The following is a 23,983-nucleotide window of genomic DNA, read 5'->3' as shown; positions in this document are numbered from 1 at the left end:
TCTGTACTTTTATCTATTCTGTTTCCTCTGAATTCTATTTTTTTCATTCTTCGTTGAATTGGTAAAACCTTACCAAGCATTCAAGGACCACCGCAAATATTGCCTGCTCCTCAAATTCTCTACTAGAGCAAATTTCTTCCCCTCCTATGGCCCTTTCCCCCACAAATATTCTTATTTACTAAATACATTATGTAGTAGAAAGTCATTGTATCCCACTCTCTATTTTGTTGTGAGCCATTTAAAGACAAAGATGGAGACTGTATATGAAAGACATTTTAAAAATGTTGAATAAATGGAGAAATACTTAATCGAAAAAATAACATGAAGAGGTGGCCTTTATTCTGCTCACCATAGCTAACAAGACAAAATAAAATGGGTTCTTCCTCTTGGTTTCCTGCTGTAATCAGGATATGGTTTTAAGATGAAGAATTAGAACAGCAGTGATAACTCATTTTGTTTTCTAAGGTGAACTGCTCTTGCATAATTTCCACACAATTATTTTCTCCTATGCATTGGCAAGGTTTCCTGACATGCAGGCAGATATTTCTATAGATCAGAAACGCAGGGAAATGCAAAAGAAACAAAGACCCAGGGCAAGTAGAGGCAGAATGGCCATGCCAATAATTAGAGGAGAAAAGGTTGCTTCCAATTGAGCGGAAGAAAAAGCAATAGAATGACAATAAAATGGAATGAAATTTTGAAAGGCATTGAAATTAATCTTTAATCCAATTTGAGGAGAACTGGGATCATCTCAATACCTAGACCTCTAATCCATAACATAATGTATTCTATAATTTATTTAGATGTTTGTTAACTTCTCTAAAAATATTCTACAATTTTGTGAATAGGGTCATATTTTCAGATAGATTTATTCTAGGTATTTGGTTTGTTTAATGCTTTTGTAAATTATGTATGTGTATATATTTACACTATATATATAAAATATGTATATTTATAATTTAATTAAAAAATTTTCAATCCTGGTGTGATTCTGTCCTGTGTGTTTGTTCTCTGGAGTAGGAGTCATTTATCTCCATTCGCCTTCTCTCCCACCACAGTGGGTGCTACAAACCCATAGAAGATTTGATGGACGTGGACATGAGCCCTCTAAGGCCTCAAAATTAACTTTTTAATTGTGAACTAAAGCTGACAAATATTATCACTTTAATGTGGATGACGATGAAAATGAGCACCAGTTTTCTTTAAGAATGGCCAGTTCAGGAGCCAGTACCTATGATGAATTGCACATCATTGAAGCAGAAGCAATGAAATATAAACGCAGTCCAAATAAAAGTAACACTGGCAACTTTGAAAATGTCTGTACAGCCAACAGTTTCCTTTGTGGGCTTTGAAATACCACCACCTATGGTCTTATGGTTGAAGCATAGTTCAGGGCCAGTGCATATTAATGGGCAGCACTTAACAGCTGTGGAGGAAGATGCACAGTGAGAAGATGAAGAGGAGGAGGATGCAAAGCTCTTAAGTATATCTGGAAAGCGAGCTGCCTCTAGAGGTGGTAGTGAGGTTCCACAGAAAAACAGTAAAAACTTGCTGCTGATGAAGATAATGATGATGACAATGAAGATGACGATGACAAGGGTGAGGAAGATGAAGAAAAAGCCCAGTGAAGAAATCTATACAAGATACTCCAGCCAAAAATGCACAAAAATCAAACCAGAGTGAAAAAGACTCAAAACCATCAACATCAAGACCAAAAGGTCAAGAATCCTTCAAAAAATAGAAAAAGACCCCTCCCAAAATGCTAAAAGGACCTAGTTCTGTAGAAAACATTAAAGCAAAAATGCAAGCAAGTACAAAAAAAGGTGGTTCTCTTCCCAAATTGGAAACCAATTTCATCAATTATGTGAAGAACTGCTTCCTAATGACTGACCAAGAGGCTATTCAAGATCTCTGGCAGTGGAGCAAGAAGTCTCCTTAATAGTTTAAACAGCTTGTTAGAAAATTTCTGTCTTATTTCATTTCTCTATCATTTGATATCCACCTGTCTTTTTGTAATGCAGAGTGAGAACTTTACATACCATATCTAATAAATGTTGTCCAGGTTCCATTGCCAAGAATGTGTTGTCCAAAATGTCTGTTCAGTTTTCTAAGATGGAACTCCACCCTTTGCTTGGTTTTAAGTATGTATGGAATGTTATGATAGGATATAGTATAGTAGTGGTCAGACACGGAAATGGTAGGGATACAAAAATGTGTGTGTGAAATAAACTCATTATTAAAATGTTTTTTGAAGTAATTTTATATTTATAGAAAGTTTCAAACATTGTACAAAATTCCCATGTACTCTTCACCCAGTTTCCCTTAATGATAACTGGTTACATAAAACCAGTGTATTCTTAAACTTTTATTTTCTACAGTTATGACAGTTATATAGATATATAATTAATTTTTACTAAACCTTTTAAGTGAGTTTTAAATTTTCACTGATTTTTAACTACCCACTTTGTTAAATTTACATATTAATTCATAATTTAAATGAACATCTTTTAATAGATTTTCTTCATACTCAATTACAAATCATCTGTAAATAGTGAAAGATTTATTTTTCTCCAATACTGATATCTTTTTCTTTTTCTTACAATATCGCACTGTCTAGGATTCCCTGAACAATGCTGAAATGAAGCAGTAAGAGTATCTTTGTCTTGTTTTTGATTTAAAAGAATAATTTCTATATTTCACCTTTAAACCTGATGTATACTGTGGAATTTATTTTGTAGCTATCCTTTATCAAGTTAATAAACATTTTTTATTCCTATTTGTAAAAATTGTTCATTATGATTGGGTAGTTTATCAGCTGCTTTTAAAACATTTATTGAAATATATTTCTTCCTCATTGTCTTAATGTGATGAAGTATAATGAATTAGTCTGGAAAGTTAATATGTTATATTTCTAGAGTAAACCCAATTTTTATGAACATTTAAGATGTTGATGAACTGCTAATATTTTATTTAGGGTTTTAACTACTATGACTATGAGAAATATTCTCTTATAATATTCCTTTCTTGTGATATTCTGTTAAGTTTTTGGTATTGGTATTACATAGGCCTCAAAAAATTATTTGTGATGGATTCTTCCTACCATCCATTCCTTTATTCTAAAACAATTTGTGATTGGTGTTATTTTTTCCTTAAATTCCTGGTAGAATTTCCTGGTGAAGCTCTATGGGTTTTGTGTTTTCTCCTGGTAAATTTAGTTTTAAAAACTCAGTTTTGTAAGTAATTAAAGAACCATTCACATTTGCTGTATTTTTATTCAGTCTTGCAAGGTTGCATTTTTATTATAATTTTTCCATTTAATATATTCCATTTCATAAGTTTTTGAAATGTTTACGTAAAGTTTATTTTAATATTTTCTTGTCATCCTTTTAATAACATTAAAATCTGTAGTGAAGTCCCCTTTTCTTTCCCAGTGCTGGGCATGCATGCTTTTTCTTTGTTGGTCAGTCTTACTAGAGTTCGATCAATTTTACTACTTATTTCAAAGAATCAACCTGACTTTAAAAATCTTACATATATGCTTGTTTTCTATTTTATCATTTTATTTATATCTTCTTTGGTTTCTTTGCATTTAATTTGCTGCTTTGATTCTCTAATGAGATACATGCTTTTAAACATTAATTTTAAGCTTTCTTCTTTTCTAATATATACATTTAAAACCATATGTTTCTCTAAGTTCAGCTTTATTTATCACACAAGTTTTCACGTTATGTTTTCATAATGCTTTATTTCGGAATACTTTCTAGTATTTCACTGTGATTTCTTTGGACACATGAATTAGAGTATATTTGAAATCTCAAAATATATACGATTTTCTAATTACCTCACTGTGGGTAAGAAATTATACTATGTATGAATTCAATTAGTTCAAATTTATTGAAACTTGCTTTATGCTCCATATACGGTCTATTTTTTAAAATGTTAAGAATGTCCTTGAAAAGAACGATATTCTGTCATGTTAGGGGATATATACTCCATTATATATTTAAATTATAGCAAGTTTATCAAGTGTTTAAATCTTCCACATCAGCCTTCACTTTTATTTTCTTCATGGTTTATCAGTTACTGAGAGAAGTGTACTAAAATTTGTTATGATGATTGTGGTTTTGCCTATTTTTTCATTTGGTTCTTTCCATGTATACTTAATATGTTTTCATGCTGTCTTAGACACAAAAAGTTTGAATTGTTTTATCTTCTTGGTTCATAGAATATTTTATCAGTATGAAACATCTCTTTTGATCTCTATTTTCTCTTTTTTTCTTGCCTTAAAGTCCATTTTTATCTGATATTAATATGGTCACATGAATTTTCCTTCAGTTAGTTCTTGTGGATAAATTTTTTTTTTCATTTCCTTCATTCAAACTTTCCTTATATTACAGAAAGCTTCCCTTCAAAGAGCATCTGCTATTACAATGTTATCACCTTTGTCTTAGTTGGTGAACTAAATCCATTTATATCCACTTATATGTGATTTGTACAACCACCCAAGCTGATTCTAAAATTTTATATAAAAATGCAGTGGGGCCAAATGTAGCCAAGACTGTCTTGAAGAAGAAAAACAAACGGAAAGATTTGTTCTACCAGATATCAAGACGTTTTATAAAACTACAGTAGTTAAGACAGTCTGATAATATCACATAAAAAGAGAGAAACCTGTGAAATAGAATAGACTCTCCATGTATACATGGATAAAGTTAACACTACTGAGCCATAATGAATGGATGGTCTTTTTTTTTTTTTTTTTTTTTTTTGAGACGGAGTCTTGTACTATCACCCAGGCTGGAGTGCAGTGGTGCTATCTCAGCTCACTGCAACCTCTGCCTCCTGGGTTCAAGCGATTCTCCAGCCTCAGCCTCCTGAGTAGCTGGGAATACAGGTGCGCACCACCACGCCTGGCTAATTTTTGTATTTTTAGTAGAGATGGGGTTTCACCATGTTGGTTAGGCTGGTCTCAAACCTCTGACCTCATGATTCGCCCACCTTGGCCTCCCATAGTGCTGGGATTACAGGCATGAGCCACTGTGCCCTGCTGAATGGATGGTCTTTTCTATAAGTGGTACTTGATCAACTGTATATTCACATTGAAACAAACAAACCTGACCTCTATATTATGCCATATACATATTCAATGCCAGATGAACTATGCATCTAAATGTTGAAGTCAAAAAATAAACCTTTCAGAAAAGAGGAAGGAAAGAATAAAAATAATCTTTTCTTGACTTTGGGAATCCAGAAAGAATACTTAAACAGACTACAAAAAGAACTAATCCTACAGGAAAAGATTGATAAATTATACCACATTAAAAAGTTACTTTCAATTATCAAAGGTCACCTTTAAGATGGTGAAAAGACAAGATATTTCAACACATGAAACTAACACTAGAACCTATCAAGAATTGCTAAATCAGTAAGGAAAAAGACAATATGAAGGTGGACAAAAGTTTTGAATAGATACTTCAAAAACAGTATGTACAAATGATCAATAAATAGATGAAGAACTGCTTTACCACATTAGCATCTGGGCAAATCAAAACCATGGTGATATACTACTACACATCCAACAGAATGGCTAAGATTTTAAAAGACTGACAATATGGAGTATTAGAAGGATACAGAACTGTGTAAACACTTGTATGCCACTGGTAGGAGTACAAATTGTAACTGCCACTATGGAACACAGTTTGGTGCTATCCACAAAATTTAAACACATGCATATTTCAGGATTCAGCAATACCACTTGTAGAAATATATTCAACAAAAATGTCGGTATAAGTGCACCAAGAAACACATATAAAATGTCCATCACAACATTAGATACAATAGCCCCCAAACAGGAAAAATTCCCTTTATCTGTCAAAAGCAGAATATGTAAATAAACTGTGACATTTTCCTAAAAATTATTTTTATAGAATGGAATACTAGATGTTAATGAAAATGAATCAAATATAGCTAGCTGCAATAACATGGATAAATCTCACAAACATAATGTTAAGCAAAATGAGTAAGAAAAGAATTATATATTGTATGATTTCATGGATATAAAGCTACAAATTAAAATATAGTGTTAGACATCAGAAAATTGGTTACTTTCAGAAAAGAGAAAGGGGATACTAGTTAGAAAAGGAACGTGGGGTCTTTTCATAGAGATAGAGCTGACATTACTCTATCTCTTGGTTGATCATTACATATGTGATCTCCCTGATATTTCATTGAGTTGTACATTTGTGTTTTGCAGTTTTCTGTATAAGTGTTATATTTTACAATTAAAAACAGTTTAGCAAAAATTAAAAATCTAAAAAAAATTAAAAGCACTGTGATGTAAGAGAATAGGGAAACAAAGTCTGGATCTTGAGTTCATGTTCTTTCCACTGTATTATTGTCCTTCCAGGAAACAAAGTGAGATTATATATTTTGCATAAGAGCAACATGTTATATTCTTAGATACAAGGCCACAAATTTACTTACAAAGAAAGCTGAAAGTCCCCCTGCAACATGCAAAGCGACTCAGACAAAATGCAGAAAGGGTTCAGTTGTCAGGGTCACAGATATTGTGGAACTTTGGAAGAATATGATAATCAAGACCAAGAGGACAAGGGAAGCAGATTGTAATGAAGACCTGACTCTCCATGCTGATGAACTATTATCAATTCCCTAGTGAGGAGGGATTGGTGGTGGAAACTCAACTCTCATTTGAATAATTGTCTTAGAGAAGTCTGCAATTAGTTGTGTATGTTTAATTTGATTGTGTAAGTAAATCTGGTTATAATTTTATCCAAATTGTGATTCATGAGTCATTCTTGAAATAACCTATTTTATTTGTTTGAAGTCATTAAAATTCTTGACCAAATAGATTGGGGGAAATATCAGAATCAGGGTGATTGTATTAACAATCAAGTTACTACACTGACAAACTATTGAAATTATTCAGATTGCGTCTGCCTGCATCCTACCTACATGTGGATGACATAGGGTGATATCAACACAGCAATAAAGAAATATCTCTGGTCAATAGCAGTGACATAAGTCTTATGAGAGTAACAGGAAGACCAAGAGGTAAAGGGAATCATGGTCATCAGCTCACATGAGATATTGCAGGAATTCCTTGAATAAGGTAAGAGGGACCAGTGAGTCAGACTCTGAGATTATTACTGTAGTTATTGTTCTATTAACTGAGTTTTGTCCAAAACTACTATGGCTTAGAGAAATGTAGGTTAAACAATACATCAGCCAATGAATGAAAGGAGGAAGACTATGAGAAGATGCCTCTGTTCCATATCAAACCCAAATAGTATCCTATAATTTCCATGATGCTTAACCATGGACAGTTTGCACATGATATATTTAAACATCTATGGCAATCACCAACTAAGTAATTAAAAATAAAACTAAAAATAAATGGAAGAAGGCATAGCGGTCAATTGGAAAGAGGATAATAAATACAATTTGTTGGATAATTCAGATTATTGATATTCTTGTTTAATCATTAAGGTAAGTTTGTAGATATACAACATAATGAGAAAACAGTTAGAACCACACAGTAGAGTTAGGAAAATACTACATATGTTGAAAAGTACATGTCAAACTAAAGTTCTAACAACATTGAAGGGAAGTTCGTTCAGGGCTGTATGTGTAGTTTTCCAACATAATGTCTGTAGTTTGGATATCAATTGTTATGAAGAAGGCTTGGCTCACATTAAATGCCAAAAATCTTGTTTACTTGCCCCTGTTTCTGCAAGTAAGTTTAAATTTGACAGTCAAATTTGTTAAGTCCTGTTTCACTTTGTGTGCCTTAGTATTCTCTTTATTTGCTTTTTAAATCTCTTCTTCCTTTAATCTGCTAATTTTATATTTTTCAATATTTTCTTTAATTTTTTTTATTTTATTAAAGAGATTTTGTATGATACTCTTTTCCAAATGTTGACTTTTCTGCTAACAAGACCTGTTTCACATTGTGTAGCAGTGGTGTGCCAGTAAATGTTGAACTGCTAACTGTCCAAGAAGTAGTCCTAATTTGTAGTATCTGCTGATTTCTGTGGTGTAAATATTCCCACCATGGCCTATTTCGAGCTACTAATGTGATGTTATTAAACTTAGATTTAAGCAGAGATACACACAATTGGCTTTCACAAGTCATTTACAGTCAGTTCCAGCATATTGTGGTTAGAGTACAATTTTGTTTATTGATTATCTGGGAAAATTGCTAATAGTAATTTTCATAGTAAGCTTTGTTTTCTTCTATAAGCTTCTGCCATCTCCATAAAAAACAAACAAACAAACAAACAAAACGCTGTTTTGTTGCTGTTGTTGTTTTACACCAAAGCTTGGGATTCATTTATTCAAAGCTTCCATATTTTTTCACAGAAATTCTAATTCCTTATGATATTCCATTACCCAGATTCAGCCTCAGTATATACTTTTATTCTACTCAACATACCTCTCCTCTACCAAAAACAAAACGAACAAATCCAAACAGAGCCATCCACAATTCCAAGAAGTCTTAATGTCTTTATCTATGCTTTCCCATTACATGATAATCTTTTCCTTAGATATTAGCTCATATTAGTCTGATTTTTTATTCAAGACCAATTAAATATTAAAATATGCCTCCATCTCTGTAGTTAAAAACAATGGTTTTATGTTATATTCCCAAAGCACTTTGTTTTACTTTTACTTATATTGATACGTTTGGGCACAAAATACATGCCCAATAAAAGACTAATGAATGGTCAGATAAATGAATGTCATTTCATGTTTGTTTCACCATGGCAAAGAACTGCTTTCTTTCTTTTATTGGTTACCACAACCTGTGAAATATCCAGGTCCCTGGCCCATATTCTCCTTAACACCCTCTGAAAAACCTAAAGACTATACAGAAAATTTATATAATGGAGTTTTGAATTATCCAAACAATGTCCACTTCATTTGGCATTTGATAAAACATATAAACAAAAATAAATCCACAACCAATTTGGCTCTGCCTTGTTGAATATAAGAAATGCAACATCACAGGCCACATCTACACTGAAAAGTATCTTCAAATAATATTTTCCCCAAACAGTTTTATTCTCTTTAGATTACCCATACATTCTCTTTCAGAGTATGGAGAGCCTTCAAAGTTTAAAAGAAAACCATAGAAAAACATTATTCTGACATATCATACATTGTCCCTGTATTCAGTTCTTCCTTCCTTTACTCATGAATGGCAACTATTTAGGAGCTTGTAAGCTTTCCCAGATTCACACCAGTTCCCCAATGGACTAAGCTTCAGCCATACATAATCTAAAGCATGAAAAAGATGGCAAAACAACTTCCCCATTCGGAATCCAATGCAAACAAACCCCTGATGAGCAACTTGGACAACAACATCTCAAGAGTTCACCTCAGGGGTGGTTGTCAACACTTACTAGAGTCAATTCAAGAGACTATTTCAGCAGCTTTAGAGCAAAACGTCATCTTTAAAAGATTATCAACAAACACAATCACTAAGTTTAGCCACTGTTTGTGAAATTCAAGTCAAATAGAAGCAGCTGAGCATACTCAACAGGAGATAGCAGTTATTAAAAAGAAAGTGGAGAGAGGGAGGGAGAAAGGGAGAGAGGGTTGAAGGGAGTGAGGAAGTGAAGAATAACGGGAGGGAGGCAGTGAGGGAAAGAAAGAAAAGAAAAAAAAAGGAGAGACAAAAAAAGAAATCAGAATCCAAATTTTAAAAAGAGTGAGGGAAATCAAAACATGCTATATGCTCCAAGTGTAAATGCTGAACTTGCAGTACTAGAGGATTTAGCATAATCTCAACAGCTTCCAGACCTATGACAATTTGTTTTGCTTTTTTCCTCTAACAAGCTTAGAAATCATCATTTATTCGGTATTGACAGGTGATCTTCTAATGGCCATGTTCTCAACTCACTACCCAAGGCTTCTACTACTACATGTCCTCTCCTTTCTTTGACTTGCTTGAAGTTTTTCAATGTTTTTGTTTTAGATTCCATAGGAATGGCAACTGCTTAAAGCTTTTCTCACCTCTTGGGAAAATTTCTTTCAGAGGAAGTAACCCGGGGTGCCACTAATTGGCTTTGCATAACAGTAGGCAAATTTGGCCTTAAAGCAACTGTGACACTGTTTGCCAATCAGCTCAAATACAGATTACCAAAATCAGATTTTCTGGGAACCTCACAGATGTTTCTATTACGAATTCTAAAAACTATGTGGTTATTGACACAAGTATCCCTAATGCCTTTCCAAGCAACTTAATGATTCTTCTCATTTAAATACTCACTTCAATTTCTTGCAAACCCCAAGCTGGTGTTTCTAAGTGCTTCATTGAAAAAGATCAAAAATATTCATCATGCACTGATTGGACTGATAAATCTAAGTTCTAAACTTTGCCAAGAAAAAGAAAAAAACGGACTTCTGGTATGTCTTCAATATCAGTTGCCTCTAGGAATTTCCTGTACCATGCTCAAATTAGTTTTAATCCAATAGTGTACTATTTTGACTGACCTTGTACATATTTCTTAAAAGAATAGTTAAGAGATGTTTTGCTAAGTAGATCATTTTCATGATAAAGATATTTAAAAAGAAGAAAATGCCTGTTTTGGGCGCAACACTCAGATAACTAAAATTTTTAAAAATCAAGTTTTTTGGTACCCTTCTATGTGTCTACACAGATGCACAGCTAACGGTTCCTGCTGATTTTATAATTACTTTGGGTTATGTAATACATATTATTCTGCTGATCATAAGCCCTAAGAAGCAAAATTTTGCTGTATTGACATGGCCTGGCCAAAAACAACAAGGGAAAGAAATAGCATTCAAAAAACTGGCAAAATGTTTATGAATTCTAATCCTCTGCACATGAATAAATACATCTGACAAAGAGCAGAGGCCCTCAGAAAGGCCCCTCTTGACCTTTCTAATGTGAGTTCAATTGCATGTTCAGTGTTGAGAAACTAAAGCGGGTTCTGCCAATGTTTTAAGTTCAAGCTTTACTACATTTTGTTATTTGTAAAAGTGAAATCCCAGATAATGAGTTATAATTGCTCTATTAATCATTGAATAAAGGGTTTGGAGGGAAACTGGGATTTGAAATTGCAATCTGAAAGACATCCTTTTGTATTTTTTTACCTACAGCTTACCATATAAAACTACTGTGAAAACTACATATATGCACTTTTTAAAAAATGGTGAGGTACATGTAATACGCCTTATATATTATTTTTCTAAAAGAATAAAATTTAAAACTTCAGTGTAGTCATGATGATCTTTGACCTGGAAAAAAATACAGAAAACCAGGCCTTGGATTATAAATATTGTCAATGAAAGTGAGAAGAACTCTCCATTCTTTAATGTGTTTTATGTATTATATTTTCATTTCCTTTTTCCAAATGAATTATAATGTACAACATGTTTGTATTTTTCTTTAATTTTTCACTTTTAATAATCTTTCTATTTCTTAACTTTGTTCTTCCATATACTGATAGACCTGACACAACAAAATTTACCTTTCAAAAATTCAATAATCCCATATTCATTGTTACCCTTAAAGTATCTGCTAGGAATTCTATATTCTTATTTATGTTCCCAAGAAAGTTTAATGCAAAAAATATAGAAAAGCATACATTATTTAAACCTCCCTTCCTTTAGTTTATATTGAAAAAATTTTAGGTTGTGCTTATGCAACTGAAGATCACCAACCAAAAGGGACAAGCTGGTATTTAGGGCATCATAATAACTAACTCAAATTTACTATAAGACATACATATTAATTAGTAAGTTCAATAGTCAATATAGCCAAAAATAATCATTTCAGTTAGCACTTACTGGAAATTTTAGCAATCTAAACACTCACATGGTCAGGTTTAATATTGTCCAGCGATACCTTTATACCTTTCTCTTTCTCAAGCCTGGTCTTTCTAAACATATCGAGAAAAGGCACAGGTCTCAAACTTAAATCAGGTGACATCATTGTCATTCTTTCTGCGTTCTGGTCTCCAATTAAATTCCCTTTCCTTCTTAGGCCCAAGGCTTTGACTATCTTTTGCAATATGCAGTAGATTATTAATGTTCAAACTCTGACCAATTGGTGATTTTCAAACAGATGCCTCCAAGGTAGCCAACAGTTGCAGTATTCACTCTCCTTTTTCTATCTTTTTGGAAGTCATTCATAAATTTAAAAGGGTGGTTTTAATATTTAATTCAGCATTTTGAGTTTTTTGTTGTTTTTTTTTTTTGAGTCGGAGCCTCGCCTCTGTCGCCCAGGCTGGAATGCAGTGGCGCCATCTCGGCTCACTGCAAGCTCCACCTCTCGGGTTCATGCCATTCTCCTGACTCAGGCTCCGGAGTAGCTGGGACTACAGGCGCCCGCCAACACGCCTGGCTAATTTTTTGTATTTTTAGTAGAGACAGGGTTTCACAGTGTTAGCCAGGATGGTCTTGATCTCATGACCTCGTGATCCACCCGCCTCGGCCTCCCAAAGTGCTGGGATTACAGGCATGAGACACCGCGCCCGGCCAGCGAGATACTTTCATATAGGAATATTTAAGAATATGTAATCTCTCATATTGCCATCAATTTTAAAGTCACTAATTGCTCTACAAAAGCAGTGTATTTCATCTCCATGAAAAGCATGTGTACTAAAATGACCAGAGTTCTCCCAGTCAAAAGGTCATAGAATGGCAGCAAGGTACAAAACACACTTTGCTTTACAGTAAACACAGATAAATTAAGAAAAACATGTAACTCCACACAGTTGAATCTGTTCTGAAACATAATCATTTCTTAAAGAAAGAGATCATAGGGGAGATCACTCCATCCTCATTGGAAATGTTGGGTTAAGAGCAAAAGATTATGAGTATAGAGACATTTGAATGCATGTGTTCAAAGAAAGCCAGTAAAATCCCTGATTTCCTTCCACATAGGAAGAAAAGTAGTTGGCTTTTGCAATCAGGTAACATTTCTTTCTGGCTAGGTCAATTATCCATGGAGCTACAAATCCACAACCTATTCTGATTGTCTGCACATCTGGTGTAAGCCTTTATAATGCAAATATTAATATTATTATGCTTCTGTAACATGTTTCTATATTTAAAATCAAATAAGTGATTTCAGAATACAGGTGACTATGCAAAAAAATGTTATCTAGGGGGCAAAAAAGCACCCCAACATCAACTTATAAAATAAAAATAGCATTTATTTCTTGCACTCCCTTACTGCCATAAAAAAATACTCAACATCCTGTTTGACATTATTGGCGTACAGGGATCACAGAAAGACACTAACATTTTAGAAAATTTTACACACGTTGAATTGTGTGTGATCTGAAACAGCAGCACTTTGTTGATACTAATCATTAGATAATTACATCCTTTGAGTTATTGTGCTGTCTAAAATTAACAAGACAGCCAGGCGCGGTGGTTCAGGCCTGTAATTCCAGCACTTTGGGAGGCCGAGGCGGGCAGATCACGAGGTCAGGAGTTCGAGACCAGCCTAGCCAACATGGTGAAACCCCGTCTCTACTAAAAATACAAAAATTAGCTGGGCGTGATGGTGCACACCTGTAATCCCAGCTACTTGGGTGGCTGAGGCAGGGGAATCACTTCAACCCAGGTGGCGGAGGTTGCAGTGAGCCGAGATCGCACCACTGCACTCCAGCCTGGGCAACAGAGCAAGACTCTGTCTCAGAAAGAAAAAAAAAAAAATTAACAAGAGTAAAGTACTTGAGCAATGCTTAAGTTTTCTCTCTCATATTTTTTCTTCAAATTAACAACATACATTTTTACTTCAATATATATGAAAAATAATCATATGGAAACATTACAGGTTTGTAAAATAATGATGACAATAGTAACTATGTGTTCTATGTGCAGAAGAAAAGGTACATTTTGTTTTATAAATACTACAGGCAAAGGCATGCATTACAGTTAAAAAATGATATGAATGATAGATTTTTAAAAAGATTTTGTATATGTTTATCTAATAAGCAAAATCATATTGCAAATTCATAAAAGAAAGGCAAAATGCATATGATAGTCTTAACACTACTGTATAATCACTATAGAAAATAGATTAATGGATAATATTAATGAATACATAGAAACTTTGAAATATTTGCTGAATTGCAACTAATTGGTTGAAAAAGTTGCCATGAGCTGGAAGTGAACCTCATAGCAATTGGATCTGAATTCTGCAGAGTAGTCAGAAAGTATGTTGCAATGTAGCCATGTGATGTGAAAGAAAAAATAATGGTCTTTGGCCATTTAGATTCATGTTCATGTCTTGGATCTTATAATGCATTCTGACTGCATGACTTTGGATGGATTTCTCAACATTTTTGAGACTCATTCTCACCATCTGTAAGATGGAAATACCTATCTCTTAGCATGAAGAATTCTTAAATGGTGACAAAAATAGTTTACCAATTTTTAAAATAGTTTTTTTTCTCAGAAATAACATAATCCTACAAGAAACCTCCAGACATTTTTTAAAGTTTTATTTCTTATTCAATGTTTCCGTACTCATTGGTTGGGTCAGTGGACAAAACGTTCTTATTTTTGAGCTCCGTGGCTAACCTGATTGAAGGGAGTGAGTGCTATGTGGATTCTGTACCTGGGATAACATTGTAGTATACGAGAACATGTAAACTTATCTAAGGCTTACCTTCTTTCTTAATGGTAAGAGCAATGTTAAGCTTTCTGAGTATGCAGAATTTTTTTTTAGTTTAAAAATATACATGCATACATCCCTGATTCTTTACCCCTGCCCTTTTGTACTTTTACTTTTTTACCTCATTTCCTAGGAGGGCATTTACACAGGCTTCTGATGCATCACAGATGGCTGTGAGATCATGTCCTCCTTCTAGAGCCAACACCACACGTCCATCAGCCAATGTCATCAATTGCTTCGTCAAATGACCAAAACCTACCATAATACAAACAGAACATTTCAAAGTATTAAATCAAGAGAAAGTGATCACTAGAATCTAACATTGAGCATGTATTTTGAGTAAGTCATTACTAAGCATTTTCTGTGTGCTAACTCATCCAATACTTAAAATAACTTTATGGATTAGGTCCTATTATTATCTCTATTTTACACATAAGGGACCCAAAGCCCAAGATCTCACAGCTAAGAAGTATCACAACCAAGACTGGCACCAATCTGGCTCTTCACCAGTGCACAGGGCTGCTTTTCATAACATGGTCTGTATGTATCTGGATAAAAAAACGGAATACTATTCAGCGGGTGTTAACAAGGTAAACTGTTCCATTTGCTTACCATATGCTTCCTGTCGCTATCATTGGCCTTTATTATAGAAAGTTTTCTATGCCCCAAATTGCTATATATTACAAATTTACATTATCTAATATAATTATTTACATTATCTAATGTAATGTAAAATCTATTACATTAGATTTTATAAGCATTATTTTATTATGAAACATTTGATAAATGCAAAATATGAATAACATCTATACGTGTTATAAAATACAATAATATGACAAATATCTGCTTTTTTACCTTCCAACTTAAGGAAAATTAAGTTAGCAACACTTTTTCAACCCCCATGTGCCTTTCTCTGACAGTAGATATCCTCCTCCTTGTGGGAGATCAGGATCCTGAGTTTACAATTCCACTGCTTTCCTTTTCTAAATTTCCTTGTTTTTCAACTTTATAAAAATGGTTTTACACTTTTGCAACTTGCTATTTTCATGTATTTTGTTAGCTCATCTTTGTCGATCCCTGTAGCTATAGTTTTTTTGCTGTCTAGTAGGCCATTATATGTCAACAGAGGTTATCTACCCATTCTTCTATTGACAGAGAGTTGGTTTTCTTGTTATTACCAAATTCCAGTTTTTTTGTCGTTACAAATAACGTCGCCATGAACATTCTTACACGGGTCTTCTGGTGCACATATGCACATGTGAAACGGAATTGTTGAGTCTTAAAAATCTGCTAAATAATGCCAGATTATTTCCAAAGGGCTATTACCAAGCCCCACCCTCAGAAACAGTATATGTAAGAATTCCAGTTAAGTCACATCCTTGCCAACATTTGGTATGATTTGCCAAGTGGGTGGCAAAAAAATGGCATCTTATTGTGGTTTCATTCAGTGTAAGAGGGGAGTTTTCTATTTCTAATTTAACTTAGAGATTTCATTACAAATGTAATTTAATCTAATTATTTCTTTACACAGATAGACTTTTCCCCATAATTTCACAGTGTTGTTAGTTACATTAATTAATATTTCAAATATGAAGCCATCATTGCATTTAGGAAGTAAAATAAGCTTGGTCATAATGTATTATCTTTTTAGTACACACCTGGATTTGTTTTGCTAATGCTTTGAGATTTTTTTGAGTATGTTCATGAATGGGGTTAATCTGTACTTTTCCATTCTTGTATTGGCCATAATGAATTTTGATGTGGTTGGGACCCTCTGTTTTTATTATCTGATGCCAGAATGTTGGGGACAAATCTCGTATGAAACCATTAGGGTCTTGTGTTCACTTTGAAGAATATTTTTAGTATTGATTGAATTTTTAAAGGGATTATATCACTACACCTGCTTTCTATATCGGCCTAAGTTATATTTTTACAGGCGTTTCCTTCTTTTATTTCATTGTTTAAATTTGCTGAAATAAAATGTTTGCTTACTCTATTACATTATTTTGAAATTCCATATAGATGTAGGTGGACATTGTCTGTAAATATTTCCTTGATCTAAGTTCTCTTTCATATTTTCCATCTCTCTCTGTCCTGCATTACGTATATTTTTGAATCAGAGCTGTCTTCCAGACTTTCCCTCTTCAGACATCTCTAATCTGCTACATCACATCTTTAGTGATATTTTCATTTCTGTGATTGTATTATTTAACTCTAGAATTCCAATTTTGTTCTATTTCGTGACTTATTGGTCATTATGATACTTTCTTAACTCCTTGCTTATGTTTTTATTTCTTCTTTTATTTCTTTCAGCATAATTATTTTACATTCTGTAACTGACATTTGAAATCTTTTGGTTTAGTTTGCTCTCTGTTGTTTCTGCTGATTCATGTTCATGCTGCCTTAATTATCCCCCTTTTAAAAAACTTTTATTAATTTATTTGTGGAGTACTTTGAGCTTGTATTCATTGTAACTTTATATGTGAAAAATATTTGAAGCTTGGTGCAATGGACTGAATGTGACTACACCCCAAAATTTATATGTGGAAATTCTAACCTCCAATGTGATGTTTTTGAGAGGCAGCCTTTGATAATTATGTAGAGTCCTCATGAATGAGATCAGTACCCTTACAAAAGGGACCCCAGAGAGAGTCCTCTAGCTCTCTTGTTGCCTTCTAAGGATCCAAGGAGAAGCTGGCACTCTTTAATCCAGATTAGGTAGAGTCCTCGTAAATTAGATTTGTACCCTTACAAAAGGGACCCAGAGAGTCCTCTAGTTCTCTTGTTGCCTTCTAAGGGTCCAAGCCTTTACTTGGCAGTCTTTATTCCAGAAGGCCCTGACCAGAACCTGACCATGCTGGCAAGCTGGTCTCAGACTTACAGCAACCAGAACTGTGAGAAATAGATTTCTGTTGTTTATAAGCTATCAGTCTATTGTATTTTGATACAGCAGCCTGAACTAAGACACTGGGGTTGAATGTGGTATCTGTCTTTCAAGTCTGGCTCAAGTGTGATATTGTTTGCTTTTGCTGGATATCTGGGACACTACCTTCTAGGACCTATTTTAAATCCTTATATGGCAAGACTGGTTGTGGAGTTTGCTGTTGTTGTTTGCACATGTATATTATTAATATGGACCTTAAAACTTTATTACAAATTCTCATGGAGAAGAAAGTCAGGGCATTCTTTCTTTCTTTCTTTCTTTCTTTCTTTCTTTCTTTCTTTCTTTCTTTCTTTCTTTCTTTCTTCTTTTTCTCTTTCTCTCTTACATTCTTTCTCTCTCTTTCTCCGAAACTTTCTTTCGGAAATTCCCTTTATTGGTGGCAAAAGCTAAGATAGATGTGATGTTTTATTTAGGAGTATTTTCTTTTCTCCTATTTATTCTCTTCCAAAGTGTTGGCCATTTGTCATTCTTTCTTTATTCTGGTCTCCAGTTAAATTCCCTTCCCTTCTTAGGCCCAAGCCTCTGACCCTCTTTTGCAATATGCAGTAGATTATTAATGTTCCAACTCCGACCGATTGGAGATTTTGGTATAGATGCCCCCAGGGTAGTTAACAATTGCAGGATTTACTCTCCTTTTTCTATCTTTTGGAAGTCAACCACAAATTTAAAAGGATGATTTTAATATTTAATTCAGCATTTTGAGATACTTTCACATAAAAGTGTTTAAGAATATGTAATGTCTCATATTGCCAAATTTGAATGTTTCTCATTTAACATTTAGAAAAAATTATCACGGCATCCGACCTGTCCAATTTCAGGGGCAATTGCCAAAAGGTACGGTAAATAAAAATAAATAAAAACACGTGTTTCAATAGAACATTTCATTTTTTACATGCTTTGTGAACTTACAGCAAAAAATTTTAATTTTTAAATCAATTGAATTTTTCATAATTCATAGATTTTATTTTTTAGAGCAGTTTTGTATTTACAGAAAAACTGAGCAGGAAGCACAGCAACTTCCATATCCAGTCTCTTTCTTTCCATATTAACATTTTGCATCATTTTGGTACATTTGTTATGATTGATAAGCCAGTACTGATGCATTATTATTAACTAAAGTATAGTTGAGGTTCACACTTTGTGTTGTACATTCTGTGGGTTTTGACAAATGCATAATGTCATGCATCCACCATTATACTATCAGACAGAATCGTTGACTGCCCTGAAAATTTCCTGTGATCTACCTATTCATCCTCCCTCTCTGACCCTCAACCCCTGGCAACCAGTGATCTTTTAATTGTCATAGTCTTTAGTCTGAAAAGAAAATAAATTCTCAGGATGTATTCACTAGAATTTAATGAAAGCCTATAAAATCATCAGATAATGAGAACCTGAAACTAAATTAGGTTGCTTCTATTTTGAACAATAAAATAATACATTAATCCTAGTAATGCATTAAAATAATCCACTTGGTAAACAACTGCCTAGATTTTCCCTTCTGGTCTAGCACTTGATGTTCACCATGAACAGGATGAGTTAATCTCCTCAATATCTTGAAGCACTTTAATGCTGATTTTAACCACTTAACTACTATTTGGATGGAAGTCAAATTAGTCACTTTACAATTATCACGTTTTAAAATTCTGGACAAAAATTCATTTAAAAAGGATTTAAAAATTAGTTAAAAACTGTTATCAAGCATTTTAGTTTTTCTCAATTCCTATGGACCTCATTATGATGCCAATAAGAATCTTTTACCCAGGCCACTTAGGAATGAGGCTGTCCACACTAAACTACCTTATTAGCGGGATGACAATAAAAAGAATGATAAACATTCAGAAAAGAAGTAATGCAAAATTTTGATCCCTAATGCTTAGAAATGTTCTTTCCCTAAGCCAAGATTAATAGCACATAGTAATTAGTACCATTCTAGAAAATTTATGTAAAAAACCTGATAGGTAAGGACACATTTCTGTTAATCATATTATTAAATATTCTAGACAGCTTTTTCTGTAACCTAAACCAGGGCTACAGTTATAATTTTAAAAGATATAATAAATCAAGCCAGAAATCTTACTAATAATTTCTAGTAATTGAGAATTCAATTATCTAAAGTCACTATTGAACAAACCAAATCACTGGATTAAAGAAAGAAAGAGAGAGAGCGATCCAAATCTGGTTTAAGTTCACTCTTTCCTCTGGGAATGAAAAAAAGTCCCATAAAATGCCAAATTTAGATGGGATAGTAAAAAGTGGAAGGAAAGAGTGGAATGAAGTTAATCTTTGATCTCTATCCAAATTCCTCTTTCTTTTACCTACAGGGTTTATTTCCATTCACATGTTACCCATGTGATCTCTGCAGTCAGAGACTGAGGCAGCTGAACTCTAAGTTATGCATGCACAAAACATTCAAGTGATGTAAGGAAAGTTCTACAAGGCCCATGCCCTTTCTTCAAATCAAAATAAGCAATTCAGTATTTTTTTTTAAATTTTATTATCCTGAATTCTGCTGTGTCCATTGTTACTGTACATATTAGAAACATTAAAAATGCCAGCCAAGTGTGGCTACCAAGGTGAAGGTATTATTTTTCAGGACATATTAAAGGTTTCAGTGGCATGTGTACGTGTGTGTGTGTGTGTTTGTGTGTATGTGTGTGTTAGATTAGAGCATATATAACAATTTTAGTAGGCATGATTGCAAGTTTCATGTAATCATATTTACTTCTAGCTTCATTAAAGACACAAAAGCTCATCCTACATTTGACAGTAAACTTAATAACACCTTCAGAGTTGAAAAATTTTAGCACAGACCTTCCTCAAGCGGGGTTGAGTGTTTTGACTGTGAGGGCTGATGGGCTAAGTGATTAAGTGGAAAACATGTTCCTATACCATGGTACCTTGTAGGCTCAAGCAATCACTGGACATAGAGATGGAACGGGGTTCTCAACAACCACATAGGCCATCAGTTTCGTAATTGAGTGCAGAGCTGAGGGAGGAGCTTGGATGCCTCGGAGCAGCCACATGTACAGGTTCATATTGGGATGCACTGACTAAAAATCAGCCTTGACAGTCATCCCTATTACCTGCATTGACTACAAAAGAATCTGTATACTTTATAGGTGTTGGTTTCTGCTAAGAAATCATATTGTTTCAGATACTTTTTTTTTTTTTTTTGAGGCGGCATCTTGCTGTGTCACCTGGGCTAGAGTGCAGTGGCGTGATCTCAGCTCACTGCAACCTCCACCTCCCGGGTTCAAGCAATTCTCCTGCCTCAGCCTCCCGAGTAGCTGGACTACAGGCGTGCACCACCACACCCAGCTAATTTTTGTATTTTTAGTAGAGACGTGGTTTCACCATGTTGGTTGGCCAGGATAGTCTCGATCTCTTGACCTCATGATCCACCAGCCTTGGCCTCCCAAAGGAATTACAGGTGTAAGCTACCATGCCCAGCCGTGTCAGATACTTTTTAAAAGAGATTTGGTACCTTAAGCTTTTATTTTAGGAAATATTTTAGAATGAGGCATTAATCAAACACCACAACTACTACTAAAGAATCCTACATGTAGCCTGGTTGTTTTAAAAATTGTCTATCAGCATTAAATTATAAGCATGAGAAGGATTCTACACTGTAACAAATCATTTCTTTTGATGACCAAGTGGAGCTGAACTGGTAATTACCATGACCTTGAAACCATTGAGAGAGAGAATTAGAAGGGCCTTTTCAGAATGAAATACTCTGTTTGGTTCCATTAATTTAGTAGAAACAAATTTAATATTTTTGATTATAAAAATAGAATTAAATAAGCTATCAATATGGTAATGGTTTCAAATTATCAATTTCAATTTGATTTCCTGATACTTTATAGGGGTTGGTTTCTGCTAAGAAATCATATTGTGTCAGTATTTTCTCTAGTTTAGAAGTTGTTTGAAATGAAAAGTTGCTCTAAGAAGGCTCAAAGATTAAGCCTTATATACGTATTTAATAACCAAGTCAGATGACACAAAAGGATTCATCCTTCAAGGTGACATGTCTCAAATGCTTCTCTCTAACATTTCCAAATAGTTCCCAGAGAATAGTGGTAGTGAAAGGAAACAACCTTAACTAGCTTTATTTTAATTTTCATTAAAAAAAACTATATTAAAAAACCAAAATTATTGCATTCTCGTTGTAAGAAATTTGGAAAATGATAGAAAATAATAAATAAATAGTATAATAATAAACAGGCTCTATGTTGTGATATATAAAGTGTTATCTTTTATTTAATATATAAATGATCATCATCAAATAATTATAAATAATAAATACATAGTTCCATCGACCAGAAATAGCCAATTCTACCTTTGTGTATTTCATGCTTCTTGTTGTATTTTCTAAATAAAACAGAATCATTCTGGTTTTTTAAAAATACATTTACAAATATCAAATAGTGGATACATTTTTCATGTTCTCTACGATATCATTTAAAATGTATCCATGCACCAAGCAATTCTGTTTTTAGATATTTAAGTGTGTTACTAGGTTTTTAGTTTAATATACAAGATAGCAAATAATAGCCTAGTGTATAATCAAAGTGACCAATGTATGTTAGTGTTTATCTTATTCTAGTGTTATTATGTATTATTAGGGTTGGAAGAAGGCTTGCTCTTTTTCTTGCTAACTTATCTGTTTCACCAGAGCATGGGCTAGAACCTAAGTACTAAAGCACATAAAGCCAAAATGAGAACAAAGTACAGTCAGAACTGTATAAACTTTTTTCTTTTAAAACCCATGTATATTTAGCAATGCCTATTTTGAATAACCTAATGTTTTGATAGAAGCTCAGAGAAATGAGAGATTCTCCCACAAAGTCTGTTTCTATTACAAAATCGCAAATGGTATTGGAAGTCTCTATGGAGGCCAAAACTGAGTTAATGCTGTAGTAGGTTGAACAGGGAATTCTCTCCAACCTACAATTTAGTTACTATTGCTATCCTGCCTCCCTGTAGTAAAATAGAACAGACTCTAGAATCAGCAGCCAATTCTCAGAGAAAGATACCTCCATCATGATTCGTTTGGTTAATAAAGAAATGGTGACACACTGTCATCTATTGGATAAGTCATTTTACTTCTACTTAAACATTGGTTGACATTGCTGATGCCAGTCTCCCATTCATGACAAGTCTTCCCCCAACTATTATTTTCTTTCTATTGAGGAAAGCCTCTAGTTAAAAAAAGAAACAACAAAGATGATTCTGGCAACTTCCATCCTCACTCTGCCATTCAGCAGCAGAGGCACTGGCATCAAGATAAGCAGGAGTGAAAGCTTTTGAAATACTCACTGACACCTATCTCTTGATGATTTGTATTAATTTGTAACTCTTCTATGGCTAAAAAGTCTCACTACCAATTTACTCATTTATTAACATGTCAATTACATTTGGGCCTGAAATGTTTATGAAGACTTCACCACACATTTAATATAGTAGGGACCAAAGGAGTCACACATTGTTGCCCTATTTTCATTTGAAATTAAATTTTTCTCATCCATTGGACTACCTTCTGTAGTTATATCCAGAAAGTATTACTGAAGAATGCACATCCAGGGAAGTCTAACTATAAAAACTGTAGCCATTTTCCTCCCTCTCTAAACCCCCTGGTCATTAAGTTACCATGTTATTCTTTAGGAAAATGCACTCAGGCTCAAGTAGAGAGAGAAATTTGGATAGCATGTGGCAGTCTCATGTATTGTGAGGCTCTCCAGCAGGACTTCAAAGCAGAATCTGATTGTTGCAGATGGGAGGAATGCTTTCCACAGAAATACCTTTTTAAGACTCATGGTGCTGTAATTCATATGGTAGGCACTTGTGATTCATTCCTGATGATGTTGGGATCATTTAACTCACAGAACCATTGTCGCTACCATAAAGTCCTTTCATCTGTAGCCAAAAAGGTTTATTTCATGCAAATGAAAAATTTTCATTAAAGTATCACCTTAATAATGGGTAAAGATATATATTATCTGGTTATGTTTAAAATGTAAATTTATGAACATATTCTGAAGATTCATTTCATGTTAAGATTTTACTTATTTCATGTCCCAGGACTCTCCAAGTTCATTGAATCCGGAAATCAATTTTAGAAGAAATATGGAGATTATTATCATTAAATCTTTCAATTGGCTTATTCCAAGCAGCCCTATAAATACTGCATATGTTTTAAAGAAAGCATTTTCAATCGCAGTAAAAATCCTTTTACTCTTCTAGTCAGTGATGCTCCAGGAGGTAAGTTTATATTCTCAGCACCTTTTGAAAGCAAATGAATATTTGGTTTGTATCCTAAAAAAAGTCTGAAACAACAGAATACTTCAATGCCATTATTTTTT

The 23,983-nt window shown here is 33.8% G+C and overlaps 1 protein-coding gene across 29 annotated transcripts in view; it reads right to left on the bottom strand.

The window, feature by feature from the left end:
- The window catches only part of HDAC9 (histone deacetylase 9), a 911,712-nt gene that overhangs the window by 51,939 nt on the left and 835,790 nt on the right, over nucleotides 1-23,983 (bottom strand). For all 29 annotated transcript variants that reach the window (XM_016957129.4, XM_063814075.1, XM_054687406.2 and 26 more), the window contains one exon: nucleotides 14,799-14,932. In XM_016957129.4, the coding sequence (XP_016812618.1) occupies nucleotides 14,799-14,932 (134 nt within the window). The remainder of the gene's footprint in view (nucleotides 1-14,798; nucleotides 14,933-23,983) is intronic.

Source organism: Pan troglodytes, chromosome 6, assembly GCF_028858775.2.
Source record: "Pan troglodytes isolate AG18354 chromosome 6, NHGRI_mPanTro3-v2.0_pri, whole genome shotgun sequence".
Taxonomy (NCBI): domain Eukaryota; kingdom Metazoa; phylum Chordata; class Mammalia; order Primates; family Hominidae; genus Pan; species Pan troglodytes.
The sequence above is the reverse complement of the archived record's forward strand: the minus strand, read 5'-3'. Positions and strand labels throughout refer to the sequence as shown.